Below are 17,381 nucleotides of genomic sequence, written 5' to 3'. Positions count from 1 at the left end.
GAATATACTTATATATACACATATGTACACACACATGTATCTATGTGTAGGAATTTCTAGAAAGCAATACAAGAAGCCTTTCATTGTATTTATACCTGGGGCTCTGGGGAGTGGAACTGAGGAGCACAAGGGAAGGGAGATTCTTACTTTTCACTTACAGCTTTTACACATTTTGAATAGTTTTAACCATAGTTTGAATATTTTTATTAAAAATAAAATTTGTTTAAATTTTAAAACATCTTAATCCCTTAGTTGACAAATTTTTTTAAATATAGGTACATACTACATTATACATAACCATTACACTATAATCTTTCTGAAGCTAAATAAATGCCATATGTTTGACTATTATTAGTAGGTGTGGTGTGTAGGATAGTGTGCGGAGTGAGGTGTGTAAAGTGTGTGGTGTGTGTGTGTGGGAAACAAGGAGGTGCAAGGCTGGCTGGGGGCGTGTGTTTTGTGTGTGTTTTTTTGTGTTGTGTGTGTGTATCTTTGTTTGTAGAATGATGATTTTTTAGGTGGACAAGAACTGGGAAATAGCATTCACTGAACTGCATAGAAGAGACCTTTGTTTCAAGATCAAACTCTATGACAAGGGTCTTTTTAAAAATCTTAAAAATACTGTCATTGTAATAAATTGACATACTTATTACATTAGTAGTACTGACTTCATTAGATTAAATATTACTATTAAGCTACAAACCGGTACTCTTCAAATGGCTAGAACTTCCATATTGTATAAATGATGAATTTTGTGCTTACCATTGATAATATATTGACATTATTTATGACTACAGAATATATATGCAGAATATGTAAGTCTGCAGAATTCCCGTCTATCTCAGACGGGTTATCTTTGGGGAAATAAACTCACTATTCAAGTGTCACATCTTAATGGAATAGGGCTTTTTATCTAACGATTGCTACCTACAAAGAAAATAACTCATAAAAACCCTACCTTTTCTCCCAAAAGAGAGTGATCTGAAAATACCAGAAAATGATTCTTTCATAAATTTTTTCTTTGCATTTCTTAGTATTTTAAAGTTTTTTTTCTTAGTATCTCTTCTTCTTTTGGAACCTATACCTACGTTTTGTGTATTTGAGCTGAAATGTGGGGTTTTAGTACTATACAACACAAGTGACATGAGCCATTTTGATTTTGTCTTTAAAAGATTCTAACACTGAGTTAAGTGTGAAGTAAGATTTTTCAGTTAGAACAAGTTATACTGCTATTTCAAAATAAAAGTACTGACTTAGTGCTACTTGTCCTCATGGTGAATCCACATAAGAAGTGTCTTTTTTTTTCTTTTTTAACTTTCCTTACAGTATTAAGATAAGCTTCATTAATCTGGACTGATAAAATGGTATGAGTCACAATCAGTTCATCCACAATGCATTAGCATGGCCTCAATCTTGGCTGGTCTTGACAATGCATCTCCTCTGGCATGAGAAATAAGGAAAGAGTGAGGGTGAATGGGAGAGGATGCCTAACCTTAGGAATGCTAACACTAAAATCATTTTGCCAGACATTTTCTTACCTTTAGATCCTCATCCAGTGGGTCAACTCATTCAGCACTGCAAGGGTGCATTGGACAGGGCCTTCTCTTGGGTAAAAGCATTGGAGAACCACTGACCTAAATCAGTTGCCCTACAAGCACAATGTGCAAGCTCCTTCAGAGCTGACATGGATGGCTGGTAATATCTGATTGCTATGGACTGCACTCTGTACCACCACAAATCCATATGTTGAAGCCCTAATCTCCAATATGGTATGTGGAGGTGAGGTCTTTGGGAGGTAATCAGGGTTAGATAAGGTTATGAGTGTAGAGCCCTCATGGTGGAATCAGTGCCCTTGTAAGAGGAGAAAACAGAGAGCTTGCTCTCCCTACCCTCCCACCACCCCCTCCCTGTGAGGACACAGTGAGATGGCAGCCATCTGCAATCCAGGAACCTGACCAGAACCTAACCATACTGGTACCATGACCTCAGACTTCTGGCTTCCAGAACTGTGAGAAAATATGTTTCTGTTGTTTAAGCCATCCAGTCTGTGGTACTTACGCATGACAGCCCAAGCTGAGTAAGACACTGACCATACATCTTAAGGCAAAAGAAAATGTTTTCATGCTTTATGAAACAAACTTTGGATTCCTAGTACTTGTCCAAACACTTAAGCAGATAAAAAGTTCTTCCCGAGAAATATTTTTGTGCACCCAAAGGCAATCCTTTGCTCCATTCTATTCAGAGGCAAAAATATAAGCAATGCTCCTCAGTTTTCGTAACTTTGCCATCCACTCATCTGACTTCTAACCGTGTGACTTGAGGCCCACCTGCCTCAAGATCACTTGGAATACCTGTTAAAATTCAGATTTCTGGGCCCCATTCTAGATGCACTAAATCACTCTCAGGGGTGGGGCCCTGGAATATATATTTTAAATGAGCGTCCTTTGCAATTCCCGCACACACTGAAGGCTGGAAACCTCCAGTATAAAAACGGCGATATCCTGGATCAATGACCCCAGGCTCAGAGGCCTGTAAACACTTGTCACACTGGCCCTGCCAAAAGCAAAGTTGGAATAACATGTTTGAGCAGTGCAGGCTAAGGGATAAGCAGCCTTACATTCATTTAGGTTCCCTACCCTTTATTACCACTTAAAATTTGATCTTCAGGACGCTATTCACCTGAATCACAGTAAATGAGAAGCCTGTAAAATGCCTTTACCAGTGACCATTTAATGTCATGCTCTTTCTTTTACCAAGGATTGATATTTTTAAAGGGTTACTATGTTTCCTTCAAAACTGCCTTTCAAGGGTTAAAGAGGTTTTCCATTATAGTATCTATTGTACCTTTTATGAGGATTCAAGTGCTAAAATCATCCTAGAATTGTGTATCAAGAAGCCTGTCTCTCCAGATGAGTTTGCTTCCCTTGATCTAATAATATGAACTGTATACCCTTGTCTTTTTCTGTGGCCCAGGGTACCCAGGAATTTAGCTTAGATCTAAAAATGCTCAATTACCATCAGTATCCTAACCCAGGTTTCTGGCACAGTCTTTCCCCTTCTCCTAAATCATTTCTGACATAGATTTAAAATCAGTTATCCTGTGTTCCATGTGTCTTAAACCTATTTTTTGGTTATCTAAATTCTTTTCTGAAAAACAGAGTATTAATAAATACCCCCTCATATAGGCCACCCCTGACCACACTCCTGGATGGTAAGGTCATGCTTTATTTGTCATTACCCAATGCCCAACAGGGAGTAGATACTCAATAAATATCTATTCAACTGAGTATTCAAATCTCTTCCTGGGCCCTATCCTCTCACTTGGCTTCAGTTCCCACATGTACAACTATCTGTCCTCTGGTCACTCTAAAATGCCCCAACTCACGTTCTCCCTTAAACCAGCTCCCCTCCTAACATTTGCATCTCAGGCTAGTTACTCAGGCTTAGCAATTTCAAGGTCATCTGTGACTCACTGTCTTGATCCTGTCAGTCACAAAGTTCTGAAGCTTCTCCTTTGGAATGTTTCCTGTACCTGACCTTTTCTTCCAATTCTCATTGCCAACGCTATCCTTCAGATCTTTACCCCATCGTGGCTGCATTATTAGAACAGCTTTCCGGCAGAGATGGCACAAGGGAAGGCAACGAAACTTTACTGAGTTCCTGGTATATGTGTCTGTTTCTCATGCGCTCTCATATTTAATTCTTGTAACATTGCTAGGAAGCAGGTATTATTTTCTGTTTCATAAATAAGAAAACTCAGCTCAAAGGAAATTGCCCAAGGTAATACACAGAGTAAAATGCAGAACTGGGATTCAGCCTAGGGTCTGTCCGACTCCTATGCTTCCTGGCAGTTCGTGCTGCTCCTGATGTCCTCTTTGTATCCCCACAGACATCCCCAGCAGCTTGCACTTCTTAAAATCGGCTTTTACTATCACACTTCTCTTTTTTTTTTGTGGTACGCGGGCCTCTCACTGTTGTGGCCTCTCCCGTTGCAGAGCACAGGCTCCGGACGCTCAGGCTCAGCGGCCATGGCTCACGGGCCCAGCCGCTCCGCGGCATGTGGGATCTTCCCGGACCGGGGCACGAACCCGTGTCCCCTGCATCGGCAGGCGGACTCTCAACCACTGCGCCACCAGGGAAGCCCCACACTTCTCTTAAAACCAAACCAAAACCAAAACCAAAACAAACTAGGTCCTCCAGCTGATTTTCAGGGATGCTGACAGCCTGCCCCCGCATCCCTAACCAACCTTCTCCTCCCTGCGCTTCAGATTCGTTCTTCACTGTCTTATAAACATATTATTCTGCTTATTTCTGTACTGTAAAGGGTACGGGTATAAAATATCCTATACCATCAAGGGTATTTTTTTGAAAAATTAGCAAGGTGCTTTTCAATGTTGCCTTTCCAAATACCAGATCTTGACCCTGGTTAACTCGGGGACATCTTGTTTCAGCCTTGGGGTGTGGGAGGGATGCAGTATAGAGTTGCATGAGTTTAGGTGGAAATAAGATAAATTTTAGAGGAGGAGTGCACATAGAGAGATCAAGGTAATTTTTAGCGTGTGTGTTTTTTTTTTTTTGCAAGAAAAATGGGGTTTTGTAAGCAGAATTTGGGAAAAGGGAAATTGTCTTGAGGAAGAATTTGCTTAGTTCCTTTATTTCTCTAATTAATTCCAAAAGAACCTGATCGCTGAGTGCTCTTGTCACACAGACAAGATAATTCTCCCACTTTTGACACCAAAGCAATGGTGCTTACTGTCCTGGGAGAAGAAAGAAATAGCAGAAAGGAAGTAAAAGTCAAGATGTGGATTTAGTAAGGTGAGGAACCACTGAGGGTAGGGGGATTCTTGCCCTGCTTGTTTGATTTAGAGATCTGGAACAGTCCTGCCTGGTTCAGTAGGGAATGGTCTGGGCTTTCTCAAGCCACCCTCAGCTTCCATGTAGTGTGGACCCTGCAATGAGAGCCAGGGAGCCTGCACCCAGACTAAGGATGACCAGCTATGAGCTGGATAGAGGATGTTGCAGGCACCCAGCTTTGTAGCCCCCAGGAGCTGAGCTGAAACCACATATGCCAGCGAACACATCTGGGTGACAAAGTCAGGTCAGCCAAGATCAAGTTACTGCCACTGACAAGCAGCACCCAGCAGACAATGAAGACTGCCCAGAGACCAGAAGAGTCAGAGAATAGCACCCTTTCCTCCCTCCAGGGGACACGTAAGCTCCCCTCCCCCAATGCCCAAATGCTACAGAGAAGAGCAGGGGAACCAGCAGCTTTCCAAGAGCCTGAGCAATTTTATCCAAGTGAGACAGTATTTCTTAAAAAGGAAACTTACTTTATATTATCAAACTAAGATCAGTGAAATTGGCCTCACAGCATCCCTCCAGAGTGCCCTGAACTGTGGGTGGACATGCGGACCAGAAAGAGACTCCAACCCCTTATGGAGATTGCAGAGAGGAATCAGTAAGCAAAGGTCCCTTAGACACCAGCTCACAGCACAGGGAGACACTGTTCTAGTTGACTAGATCCCTGCGATAATGCAGGTCAAGGATTCCCTTCTTAGTAACCCACATAATTGCTTAATTGCTTAATTAACTTAATTGCTTAATTTACTGATTGCTTAATTCACTTGCTGAATGAGAATGAATGTCTGTTTAGCAAGCAAAAACAAAACAGAAGTTTAAAAACTAATTTAAACCACAGATTGAACATTTGGTCAACTTTTCTCCCCACTAGTCAGCAGGTAGGAGGCTCAGGGGAAAGGCCTGTTATGAGAGCTACATGCTGCCCATACAAGTTGTTCTGGTTTCTTGTTCCTGCTACACCTGCCTCTGGGATGTTACTTTTGTTTCTATCCCTGGGCATACTCTTATTCTTGCCCTCTGCCAATTCAAATCCTTCCTACCTTCTGTGGCCCAGTTTACATTACACCTCTGGAAACAGAGGGTAAGGCTTCACACGGTAATAACTAGAAGACCTGCAAGGTTCCGTTCATTCTGAAATGTTGTCTCCTGAACCTTTCTGAAACCATTCCTGACCACTTCAGCCTGACCTTTTGCAATATTGCTAGTCTGCCCATAGATCTATACACTTTTTTTCCCCTCTCGTTGATTCTGTCTCCTTGATTATTGTCTCCTATGATATTCATGTCCCCTAAATCTGGTTGAGAATAAATGCCCCATGCTTCCTATCTTATTTTTCATACTTCTTAGCCACCTCTATAGTGCCTAATATAGTGCAGTATATGTTCAAAAATACTTGTCAATTGATGCTAATTCTACAGATAAAGTGACTCAGTCAGAATGTTAACGTCCTTAAGGTCACTGAAAGGAAGAGAATTAGAAAATGAGAGCTCAGAGGTTCTCTCCTAGAGTCTCTCTACTTTACCATGCTGTCTCTAGGGAACAAGAAAAATGAATAACAAGTTGCAAATCAAAATAGCACTATTAAAATATAGGCTGAGCTTATGTATTGGAATACTTTGGTTCTATAAAAAGTGGCTAAATGAGCCATTCTAAAATGGCTCTTCGGGTTGAATCACAAGCTCCTTAGCACTCAGCAACAAACGGACATTATTAAAGAAGTCCCCTCAAATCTTTTATTGAAGTGAGGTGAAGAATTCAGCAGCTACTCAATCTATCTAGCAAGCCAGCCAGCAACCAAGCAAAGTAAACACCACCAACAATGTGAACCAAAGCGGTAAGAATAACAGTCAAATTGCTTTGACTGATCAGTTCACCACACTGAAGGAGGCGCATGCGCCCACCGGCTAGGATCCGGTCCGTCCTTCTGTGAAGGGCAAGCAAAGCAGGAGGAGCCGCGGAAGATAAGTAGTGAGGAAGGCACAGAGGAGGGGGAGAACGTGTTCGAGAGCCACCACCGTGTTAGCTACCGTATTAGGGATGGTGATAATCGGAAGCGGTAATGAAGGTGGGAAGCAGCTGACACCTGACGGAGGACAAGAAAGTCAGAGATGAAAAGTCAAAAAAGAGACAAACCCCACAGTCCCCCAGGGAAGCAGGCACCTGTCAGTCAGTGTGGTCGCCTCTGGAGACATCTGACAGCTACACACTATGCCTACGTGTGAGTGTGCTGGGAATGAGGAGAGGGCATCTGACAGCCTCGATAATGTCACGTTTTGAAAAATCTCTCATATGTGTGTTTGTGGAGGGGAAGCAGTAGAGTGGCGGGGCACTCTGAGCTTGAGGAGCCCCGACGGGCACCAGCGTGCCAGGCTAGAGAGAGGCAGCCCAATCAGTCCGACTGTCTGGTGTAGCGGGGACAGCGCTCTGGGTAGCGCCGCTTTCCACACCACCTGCTGCTGAGCCTGCCTCTACCATCACCACGCACAGTCCGACAACACGCTGTCACGACCGCGGCCAAAGCAACAAGACAAGGCACTCCGCTTCAGAAACAGGAACGCGTCACTTTCATGCCTAAAGAGTCCCACCCCAGAAAACGGTTAGAATGTAGAGATTCCAGAACTTCTAAGTCTGGGGAGGGATTTGGATCTCCACAGTAATTAATTTCCTGAGAGTTTCTGTTGGCCAGTGTTACATTCAGAATTCTCCATGCATCATTTTCATAAATCTATTAGACATCTGCTAATTTTGATATATGCCCTAATGACTCAGTCGGAGACAAGAAGCTGTTGTTGGAGGGAAGCTCCTGTCTCTGCTCTTCATCGCTTTCCCCGTCATCCCTCTCAGGAAAGTTCTGGAGACCCTTTAGCAGCTAAGACCAGAAAAGCAAAAAAGCTTTTAAGAGTGTGTTGTTCCCTCTAAAAGTCCACTGGGAGCAGAGGTGAGGACCCCTAACCACTGCCTGCATGAGTTCTTGGTGATGCTTCTTAAACGTATGTGCCCAGAAAAGCGTTTAGGTAAATGCCTTCTAGAACTTAGATGTTTCTGTTTCCAAGAACTGCATTTTGTGTGTAACTCCATTGAGCTGACTTATTATTGTTTTGTGATTAACTGCTTTCATGCCAGTCTCCTCAATAATACTGTAACATACTTAAGAGCAGAGACTGTCTGTCTATATCTCTACATGCCTGGCTGTTAGTACGTGGCTGATCAATATCTATCTCTTGGAGGCACAGATGTGTGTGTGCTTAAAGCGTTAAGACTGAACACCTAGGGAACAGATACTTTTCCCCTTCAGATTCAAGCATACCCTTGGTCACATAAAATAATGTGTGGAAGTAGTGGTGGAGGGGAATTTGGAGTAATTCTTCTATAAAAAAGAATGTCATGAATACATTAATATAAATTAATTATCAGGAATTAAAGTAATGTAAACAATCATTCTTCTTTCAAAACAGATTTCTGCTTAATCACATTCAATTCTTAGTTACACCACAAAATAACTGACGAATCTTACAGCTTGTGATTTTGATCTTACATAAAGTTACATTTTGTCAGGATAATCTGAGGGCAAATGGAGGATACGTCTTAGAATTAATAAGCTTTTATAGTTAATAATTAAGCTTATCTTCAAAAACAAACTCATTTATTAAACTCAGTACTTTCTAAAACTAATTTTTATTATTTCAGGAAGATTAGTGACAATGAAATTAGAAATGAAGTACAAATTCTGTCTATAATTGATCAAGAACTTGAGATAAAATGAACTCAATAATAAAATCAAAAACCTCTACTGACCCAAGAGAAGTTCCTATTCAGCTATTTAAACATATTAGTCACTATCAATTAGATATATATTAACTTCTAATGTTATTAAAAGCAAAAGGATCTGGTTTTCTATCATTGTCATCCATATCTGAAGTCAAAAGCCTGAGGTTTTTAGATTCTTGTTCCCATCTCATCACCCTGCAACCTATTTTTCAACAGAGAATCCATATGCATCAGTCCTATTTGACAAAATGTATTTAGAAATGCAAAACTGGTGTAAAATATTTAGTAATGTCATGCTCTTTCCTTAACACGTCATGCACTTGTGGACATTTAAATCTCATTTTTAAAAAAAGGTCTAGGGCCAAATTCATATAGTCACCTATTATTTGAATAGTGCAAAAAAAGAGGGGAGTTTTCTTTTGAATAGGGGAAATTTTCTGACTAGATAAGTGTAGACAAATACCCCTGACCTAGATACTAAATTAAAGACAAAATGCTATAACAATCCTAATTATTCTCATAAAGTCACTGCTGAGCCCCTTATGCACAAGTGTGAATTTGGCACCCATAGCTCCCAACTCCAGACCTTCTATCTGGGGCCAGATTCCTCTGTGTACACCCTGAACAGGCCACTCTTCTGGCTCCCCTGTCAGACTGATAACTACGTGGTGTTGATTGCCTGAAGGGGGCTATATCAATCCTGAGCCAGGAAGTTGAAAGTATTCCTTCCTATGGAGAGCAGAGAGCTCTGCAAAAACAGTTGTCTTCCTCCCATTACATTTCCTGTGAAGTTTTATAAGGAGAAAACATGAACAGACAGACGTTTGCTATCCTAGCACAGTAATGAAAAATTCCTAAAGTTCTAACTTACTCTTCAGATGTTGTCCAGGATCCATTTACCTCTTTGATATTAAGAGAAAACCATAAATGATATTTGGCAGGGGTCAATTGTTCCTTGAGATATTCTTATCTCCACCCACCCACCCCCACCCAATTCTTGTTTTTTTTTTTTTTTTTTCGGTACGTGGGCCTCTCACTGTTGTGGCCTCTCCCGTTGCAGAGCACAGGCTCTGGACGTGCAGGCTCAGTGGCCATGGCTCACGGGCCCAGCCGCTCCGCGGCATGTGGGATCTTCCCGGACCAGGGCACGAACCCATGTTCCCTGCATCGGCAGGCAGACTCTTAACCACTGTGCCACCAGGGAAGCCCCCCCCCCGCCACCCCGCCCAATTCTTAATCCTCCTACTTAGTTTAAAACTTTCTCAAGTTGATCTGCCATCAGTAGTCAAATTGAAATGATGAATTAATTGAATCTCATAAATGAGTTAATACTAATTATTAGTTTCTTGTGTTGCTCCTCCTAGGAGTAAGTGCATCTAAAATCTCTTTGAGGAAGAGAGAAATGCTTAACCCAAACTCGGCCACAGTGGTTTACAATGCAATATTCTTGCATTATTTTGAAACTATATAAAATAATTTACAACAAACCAACAAAAATGACAACTCTCTATTGTACATAGTGAAATTACTACTCTACAGGATAAACTAAAAATATAATTCAAAGTTTCAGATTATTAAAGGTCTCAAGTCTAATGCCGTGCTGTACTATTCTTGAAAATTATAACTATGGAGAAACCTGCCTCTTCCTTAATAATGCTAGTTTGACTTCAGTCCTTAAAGTCCAAATTCCTATCCCTGGAGATTCAACAGTGACTTGGCAAATCTCTGACTTCCACGCCAGCGGTGGAAGGGAAGTGCTACTTCCAGTCTGAAACACAAGCCAACATGCACAGCACTGCTCTCAATCCCACAGCCAAGCTAAACCTAGACTGGAACATTTTCACAGGCCAGTACCACAGAAACTAACATCCAAGTAGACAATTTGGGTTACGAGGCATTGTATACTCATCTTCAGATCCCCTATCATACAAAGTTGAGCATCAGAAGCTCTATTATTTTTTTAAATCTTCTAATCACTCTGTGGCTTTATTTTATATAACTTTCAAAATAAAATTGAATATATTTATGGTATATAACATGATGATTTGATATACATATACAGTTGACCCTTGAACAACACAGGTTTGAACTGTGCAAGTCCATTTGTACATATATTTTTTTAACAAGTATATTGGAAAAAGTTTTGGAGATTTGTGACAATTTGAAAAAACTCACAGGCAAACTCTGTAGCCTGGAAATATTGAAAAAACTAAGAAAAATTTAGGTATGTCATTAATGCCTAAGATATATGTAGATACTAGTCTATCATTACATAGGCATAAGGTGAGTGACATTTAATTATAATGTTTAAATAATTAAATAATATACTTTAAATATATTTAATAATAGCAATAATGTTAGTTTTCTTACTGTTTTATAACTTTGCTTTCAAAGAATTACATTACCATATAGTATGCTTCTCTCTCTCTCTTTCTTTCAATTGGAGAAGATGTGTGTCAGCCTATCAACACAGGTAAGTGGTTTTAAAAAAACATAATCATGTTTCCAATACTGTATTATGAATATGGCATGGTAATAATACCATATGCCACAAGAATTTTATAACAGTTCATTCATTATTTATAGGCTACTGTGAAGCAGCCATATCGATTACACTAGGCTACCATAAAGCAATCATATTGCTGCTTCTTCGTTATCAATGCATGAATCATTATACCTGCAAATAAATATGAATTTCTTTTTCACATAATTTTTTCATTTTTGATGTCTAGTGTTAGTATCAATAATACATATAACGTCTGCAATGTTTTGTATCATATAAGACAATATCGTTGTAGGTACTGACAGATGATTCATTTTGTAAACAGATGACATAAGCATGGTATCAATAGATACAGTACAATACTGTAAATGTATTTTCTCTTCCTTATGCTTTTCTTAATAACATTTTCTTGCTCTTACTCTATTGAAGAATACAATTATATAATATGTACATATAACATACAAAATCTGTGTTAATCAACTGTTTATGTTATTGGCAAGGCTCTGGTCAACAGTAGGCTATTAGTAGTTAAGTTTTAGGAGGAGTCAAAAGTTATACATGGATTTTAGACTGTGCGGGGAGCACAGCACCCCTAACCTCTGGGTTATTCAAGAGTCAACTGTACATAGTGAAGTGATTACTGCAGGCAAGGTAATTAACATATCCAGCTCCTCACATAGTTACATTTTGTGTGTGTGTGATGAAGAAACCTGAAATCTACCCTCTTAACAAATAGTCCAAATATGGAAACAACCTAAGTGTCATAGACCCATGAATGGTTAAAAGAAACTGTGGTGTATATATATATATATATATATATATATATATATATATATATAGTGTATATATATATATACAATGTAATATCAATATTATTCAGCCTCTACAAAGGAGATCCTGTGATTTGTGACAACATGGACGAACCTGGAAGACATTAGGCTAAATGAAATAAGCCAGACACAGAAAGAAAAAAACTGCATGATCTCACTTATAAGTGGAATCTAAAAAAGTCAAATACATAGAAGGAGAGAGTAGAACTGTAGTTACCAGGGGCTGGGAGGTGGGGAAATTGGGGAGATGTTGGTCAAAGGGTACAAACTTGAAGTTATGTAGGATGCATAAGTCTAGAGATCTAATGTAGAGTATGAGGACTATAGTTAATAATACTATATTGAATACAGAAGCTCTATTATTGATTTACTAAATAATCTTTAGAAATTGACTTAACTTCACTGTGTATCAATTTCCTCATTTGCCAAATGAGAAAACCTGCTTTAAAGAGGTGTGATTCAAGTTAATTCATTTAAATGACAGCATGAGGTATAATATAAACACAAATTACTGCTTTAATTATGACAAATTTTTGGCAGCACTTCCTCAAGAAAAACTAAACAGAATCCTCTCTCTTTTTTTTTTTTTTTTTTTGCGGTACACAGGCCTCTCACTGCTGTGGCCTCGCCCGTTGCGGAGCACAGGCTCCGGACGCGCAGGCTCAGCGGCCATGGCTCACGGGCCCAGCCACTCCACGGCACGTGGGATCTTCCCGTACCGGGGCACGAACCCGTGTCCCCTGCATCGGCAGGCGGACTCTCAACCACTGCGCCACCAGGGAAGCCCTCTCTTTTTTTTTTTAAAGTACGTTTATTATAATTTTTTTTTTGGCTGAGAGGCTTGCGGGATCTTAGTTCTCCAGACCAGGGACTGAAGCCAGGCCACGGCAGTGAAAGCACTGAGTACTAACCACTGGACCACCAGGGAATTCCCCAGAATCCTCTCTTCTAGAAGCCTTTCTCTCTTAAAGATAACACTGCTGAGAAATCTAATGACTTCTTGCATGTATGTTAATGAGTAAGGATTGAGTCTTCTTACTAAAAGTAAGACAAAACACAAAGTTTTTCCCTTTATTTACCAAATATTTGCCAACTATGGGTCAATTCTTCCCTTTTCTTGAACCTCTTCTCTCTAGGCAGCCTTGTCTTAGTACCACCTGCTCCTTCATCTTTTTCCGTGTCTTCTGCTTGCTACTCTTTCTTTCTGCCCCTCTAAACAAAAAAGTTCCCCTCAGAAAACTAGCTCAGGCTCCCTTTGTTTCTCTCTTCGCACTCCCTCCTTGGGCAATATCATGAACTCACACAACTCTATAACAATTCCCATTAGATGCTCAAATTCTCCCAAGCTTTAAACTTGCATCTTCCTGCTTGACACTTCTATCAAAATTATCTGAAAAATCAGATTCTACTCTGTTTGTTCTTTTCTTTTCAACAATGACATCACGATCTTAGTCATCTACATCAAAATCACCAAGTCATCTCTGACCCTGCTTTCTCTTTAAACCCCTGATGGACAGTTAGCTGCAAATTCCCATAGATTCTTTGTGTATTCTCTTTTCCTATCTCTCCCCATTCCATCCCACCAGTCCTACACGATTACAGATCCTAATCTCAGCCTGGAAAGCTACAATAGCCCCCTAATTTATTTATTCACATTCTGCCAATTGCCATTTCAATCTATCCTGTTCCCAGAGTGGCTTTGATCAAACTGTTGCCGCTTTGAAACAATCAATGGCTCCCTATTGCCTCCCCTTGACATACAAGATCCTATACATTAATGCCCCAAATAAGCTATGTTTCAGTAAAACTCAATTAATATTCCCTGGATATGCCTGGCATTTTGGAAGTGGGAGGGCTTGAATTAATTGCCCATCCTGTCTCTGCCTCCTATCCTATTTACTTTTTAAGGCTCATAAAGGTTTTCTTGATTTCTCCACAACCTTGTGTTGTCTATTTCTTCTTTGCACTTGACTCATCAGAGCTCTATCCTGTGTGTATGTATTTAAGCACTTATTTTACTCTAACTTACAGCATAATTGTTCATATGTAGTTTCATTTCCACCTCTCCCTTATGAGATTTTAAACTCCTTGAGTGCAGTAAAGTTGGCGTACTCATCTTTGTGGCTTACTGTACCTAGTCTGCACTTTGCACATGTAAACACTTAAGAAATGTCTTTGAATTAAAACTCATAAGAACTGCCTTCAAATGCTTTTGGAGTTCATCAGACATATTTAATAACTAAAAACTTCGAGAATGAGTTAATCTTGCCAGTGACATACTACTTGGTCCTAGATTTGCAAACAATTGGGAAAAAAGAAGTCTTGTTTTGAATCAATGGTTGGATAAAGAGTTCTATTAAAGGATTTTAAAAAAAAGTCTTCTTAGTGATATAGTAGGTGACACTTTTCCTCCTAAGTCAGTCTGTTTAAAATTCCCAGATGGAATACTGGAGCATGGAGCAGTGAAATGAGCAACAGGGTTATGCTAAGGAATCCTTTTGGTAAAAGTGGGATTCTACCCTCAGCATTCTGCTGGCTGTTAAATTCGGCTATTCTATTCTGCCTACTGAAAATGACCCTGGGGCTTTGGTAGACTGGGTATCCTTCTCCAATTCCATCCTGGGGCTGTATGTTTACTTTCTGAGCTATTAAACTGTGGCCATATTCTACTCAAAGGTGGAATAAAGAGCTAATCTCTGCTACAGATATCAAGTTAGTCTCTGCCGTTACCAAGTGACAGGCCTCAAAGAAACAAGAAGAGCTTGCTGCTCTACCTCTAGAAGGAACCTTTATTAATGGATATCGCCTTCAAATGACTGGGTCTTTTCAGCCAGCTGTATTTACTTTACAAAATAAGTACACTACAACATTTACCTGTTGAATTATGTAAAGTCAGAAGATAGATAGGAAAGATGTCCTCTTACGAGTTAGACATCGAGTCTACATTAGAATTTGTCCCAGGGCTTTGTGTAATTGACCTCAAGCTTCAAAAAGCAAAGTGTGTAATCTCTGCTCCCCCCTACTTTCTCAGATAAGAGTGCTCTGGTGTCCCATTTATTGTGGATTTACGATAAAAGGGAAAAAAATTAAAGAATCAAGAAGTTGAGCTGGGTTATAAAAACCAAATTGGCAAAAGGAAAAATGGACAATGTCTTAAAACCTTAGGGAGGCGGCGAAGCGAGCTGGCCGCGCTTTAATCCGAAAGGACCTACTTTCCCTCCATTTCCTGGGCCATTTCCAATCCAGGCTAAACTTCAGCAATAAGTGAACCACACTGGGAAGCGTCGCTCGTTTTAAATCAGAAACCTTCCCTAGACGACCTACTCCCAGCCAATGATTTGCGTTTTTAATAGACAAGTCCGGCCGAGCCAGGTGCGGGCTCTGACCAGCCGAGCAGTGCGCGACCCGACCGGTTCGAGGTCGCCCCAGAAACCTCGCTCCCCGCCTGTGGGCAGCTTGCGGGCAGCAGGGGGCGCTGCGGAACCTCCGTCCCTTCCCGGGAGAACCCCCTTCCCCGGCCCAGGCGGTTGGTCCAGCCCGTCACGACTGGCCCCAAGTTCTCTACCTCCTAAAAAAGACAGACGCCCAAGGTACGTGACAAAAGAAACAGAGAGCACGCGCCCTATAAAACGAACCACTCTCTTCTTCATCCTCTCTGAGTCTCGCGGCTGGTTAAAGGCTGTTTCCAAGATTTAGCAATTAAGAAAAGTTGTTCTTTCTCACACATTAAAGCGCGGGCCTCTACCTTTCTTTAAAAAAGAAACAGCTACTGACCCTGAGCCGCCTGGGAACCACAACCAAGTACCTCAAAGTGGTGCCGGCGGCCGCCCCGCGCCCGCTCTCTCCCCGGGAGACCCTCTGGGGCTTCGGCTCCAGTTTACCCCCAAACTGTGACTGGACCGTCGGGAAAAGAGGTGACAGGGCAAACCTTCACTCCACACTCTGTATCGCACACCGCCCCCTCCCTTCTCCCCACGCCCGACGGCCGGGAGCGTCGGAGGGGACTGAGGCTCCCAGGGTGGCTCCACGCTGAACGCCGGGAGGCAGCCGGGGTTCGAGCTCGCGGCGGTGTCTAAGCACCCTTCCCCTTCTTTGACCTCCCGGGGTAAGCTCCGGGACCCCGGGGTCCATATTCCGCGAGGTCCCCGGACCACGGGCAGGGGCACGCAGGTCCTCGGTTGCAGGAGAGCAGGCGTCTGCTTACTGGAAAGCGTGCCTGGCGTCCGTTGTGTCAGTCCGCGGGGCTGTTCCGTGCGCTCGAGCCGGGACAGACACCCCGGCCACGCCTTCGGCGCCCCCAAGTCCCTCTACAGAACAACACCAAGGGTGCGAGACCCCGCCCTAGGTCTACCGTACACCCGAGCCGCCCCGCATAGGACTGCGGTGGAGGGTGGGCTCTGAGGGTCCGGGGCACATCGCAAGGCGGCCGTGGGCGCGCCTTCCCGCACCCCGCCAGGCGCGGTCCTCCCGAGGCGCGGGCCGCGGGCCGGCCGGGTACTCACATGTCGGGCCCCGGCGGGAAGGGCGGCAGGCAGTAGTCGTGCGGTTCCCGCTGCAAGGGCGCCAAGCGCGGTTCGAGCCCCCCGTTGACGCCCCTCCAGCCCCGTCGGCGGCGCTGCGTCTCCGCGCCTTCGTCCTCGCCCTCCTCCTCCTCCTCCGGCGCGGGGAAGGTCACCCTCGCTTGCTCCTTGCACTTGCTGACCTTGGTGGACATCGCGCCGGCCGCGGTCCGAGCGCGGGGATGCCGGCCGGCGGCCTCCTCCACCGCAGCCGCCTCGCGGTCTCCCCGCGGCGCCCCTTCCCTACCTTCCGCGGCTCCAGCAGTCCCGGGCAGCCCCGGGCGTGGAGGCAGGAAGAGGGAACGGCGCGGCCCGAGACCGAGCAGTTAGAGGCGGGAACCAAAGCCGTGTCGCCGCCGCCGCCGCCGCCGCCCACCATCAAACCGTGGGGGCAGCCGCCACGCCCGTGGCTGTGAGGAGGAAGCCCGGGGCCGAGCGGGCCGCTGGTACTGGAAAACGCTCTCCCGCCCCGCGGCGGCGGCGACGGCGATGCCCCCTCCGTGCCCGTCTCCTGTTTCCGACAGCATCACTTGCTAGGACAGTACAGTTACTCAGGGTGAAGGAGAGAGAGAGAGGGAGAAAGGGAGGAAGGGAGGGAGGGGGAGGGAGGAAGGGAAGGAGGGAGGGAGAAGAGGGGAAGAATCAATTCCTTATCAGACAGTGAGAGCTGGAGAGGAAATCAGACAGACCAGCAGGTAGGGAGTAAGGAAATCAGAGAAACTTCCCTTCCCAATTTCCCCTTTCTCTTCCAAAAGAGCCTTTCTCCACTTAGAGATACAAGTTTCCCAAGGAAAGGAAAAGGAAGTCGTCTGGCTTGTTAATTTTCCTGCAGTTGTATTTACCCTGTTCAACTTTATATTT

The 17,381-nt window shown here is 43.1% G+C and overlaps 1 protein-coding gene across 1 annotated transcript in view; it reads right to left on the bottom strand.

The window, feature by feature from the left end:
• TRPC3 (transient receptor potential cation channel subfamily C member 3) overlaps window positions 1-16,675 on the bottom strand; it is a 77,337-nt gene extending 60,662 nt beyond the window's left edge. The window contains exon 1 of the mRNA XM_032632672.1: window positions 16,464-16,675. Within this exon, the coding sequence (XP_032488563.1) occupies window positions 16,464-16,675 (212 nt within the window). The remainder of the gene's footprint in view (window positions 1-16,463) is intronic.
• Window positions 16,676-17,381: the final 706 nt, after the last annotated feature.

Source organism: Phocoena sinus, chromosome 5, assembly GCF_008692025.1.
Source record: "Phocoena sinus isolate mPhoSin1 chromosome 5, mPhoSin1.pri, whole genome shotgun sequence".
NCBI lineage: Eukaryota > Metazoa > Chordata > Mammalia > Artiodactyla > Phocoenidae > Phocoena > Phocoena sinus.
Note: the sequence above shows the minus strand (reverse complement) of the source record. Positions and strands in the feature narration are given on the sequence as shown.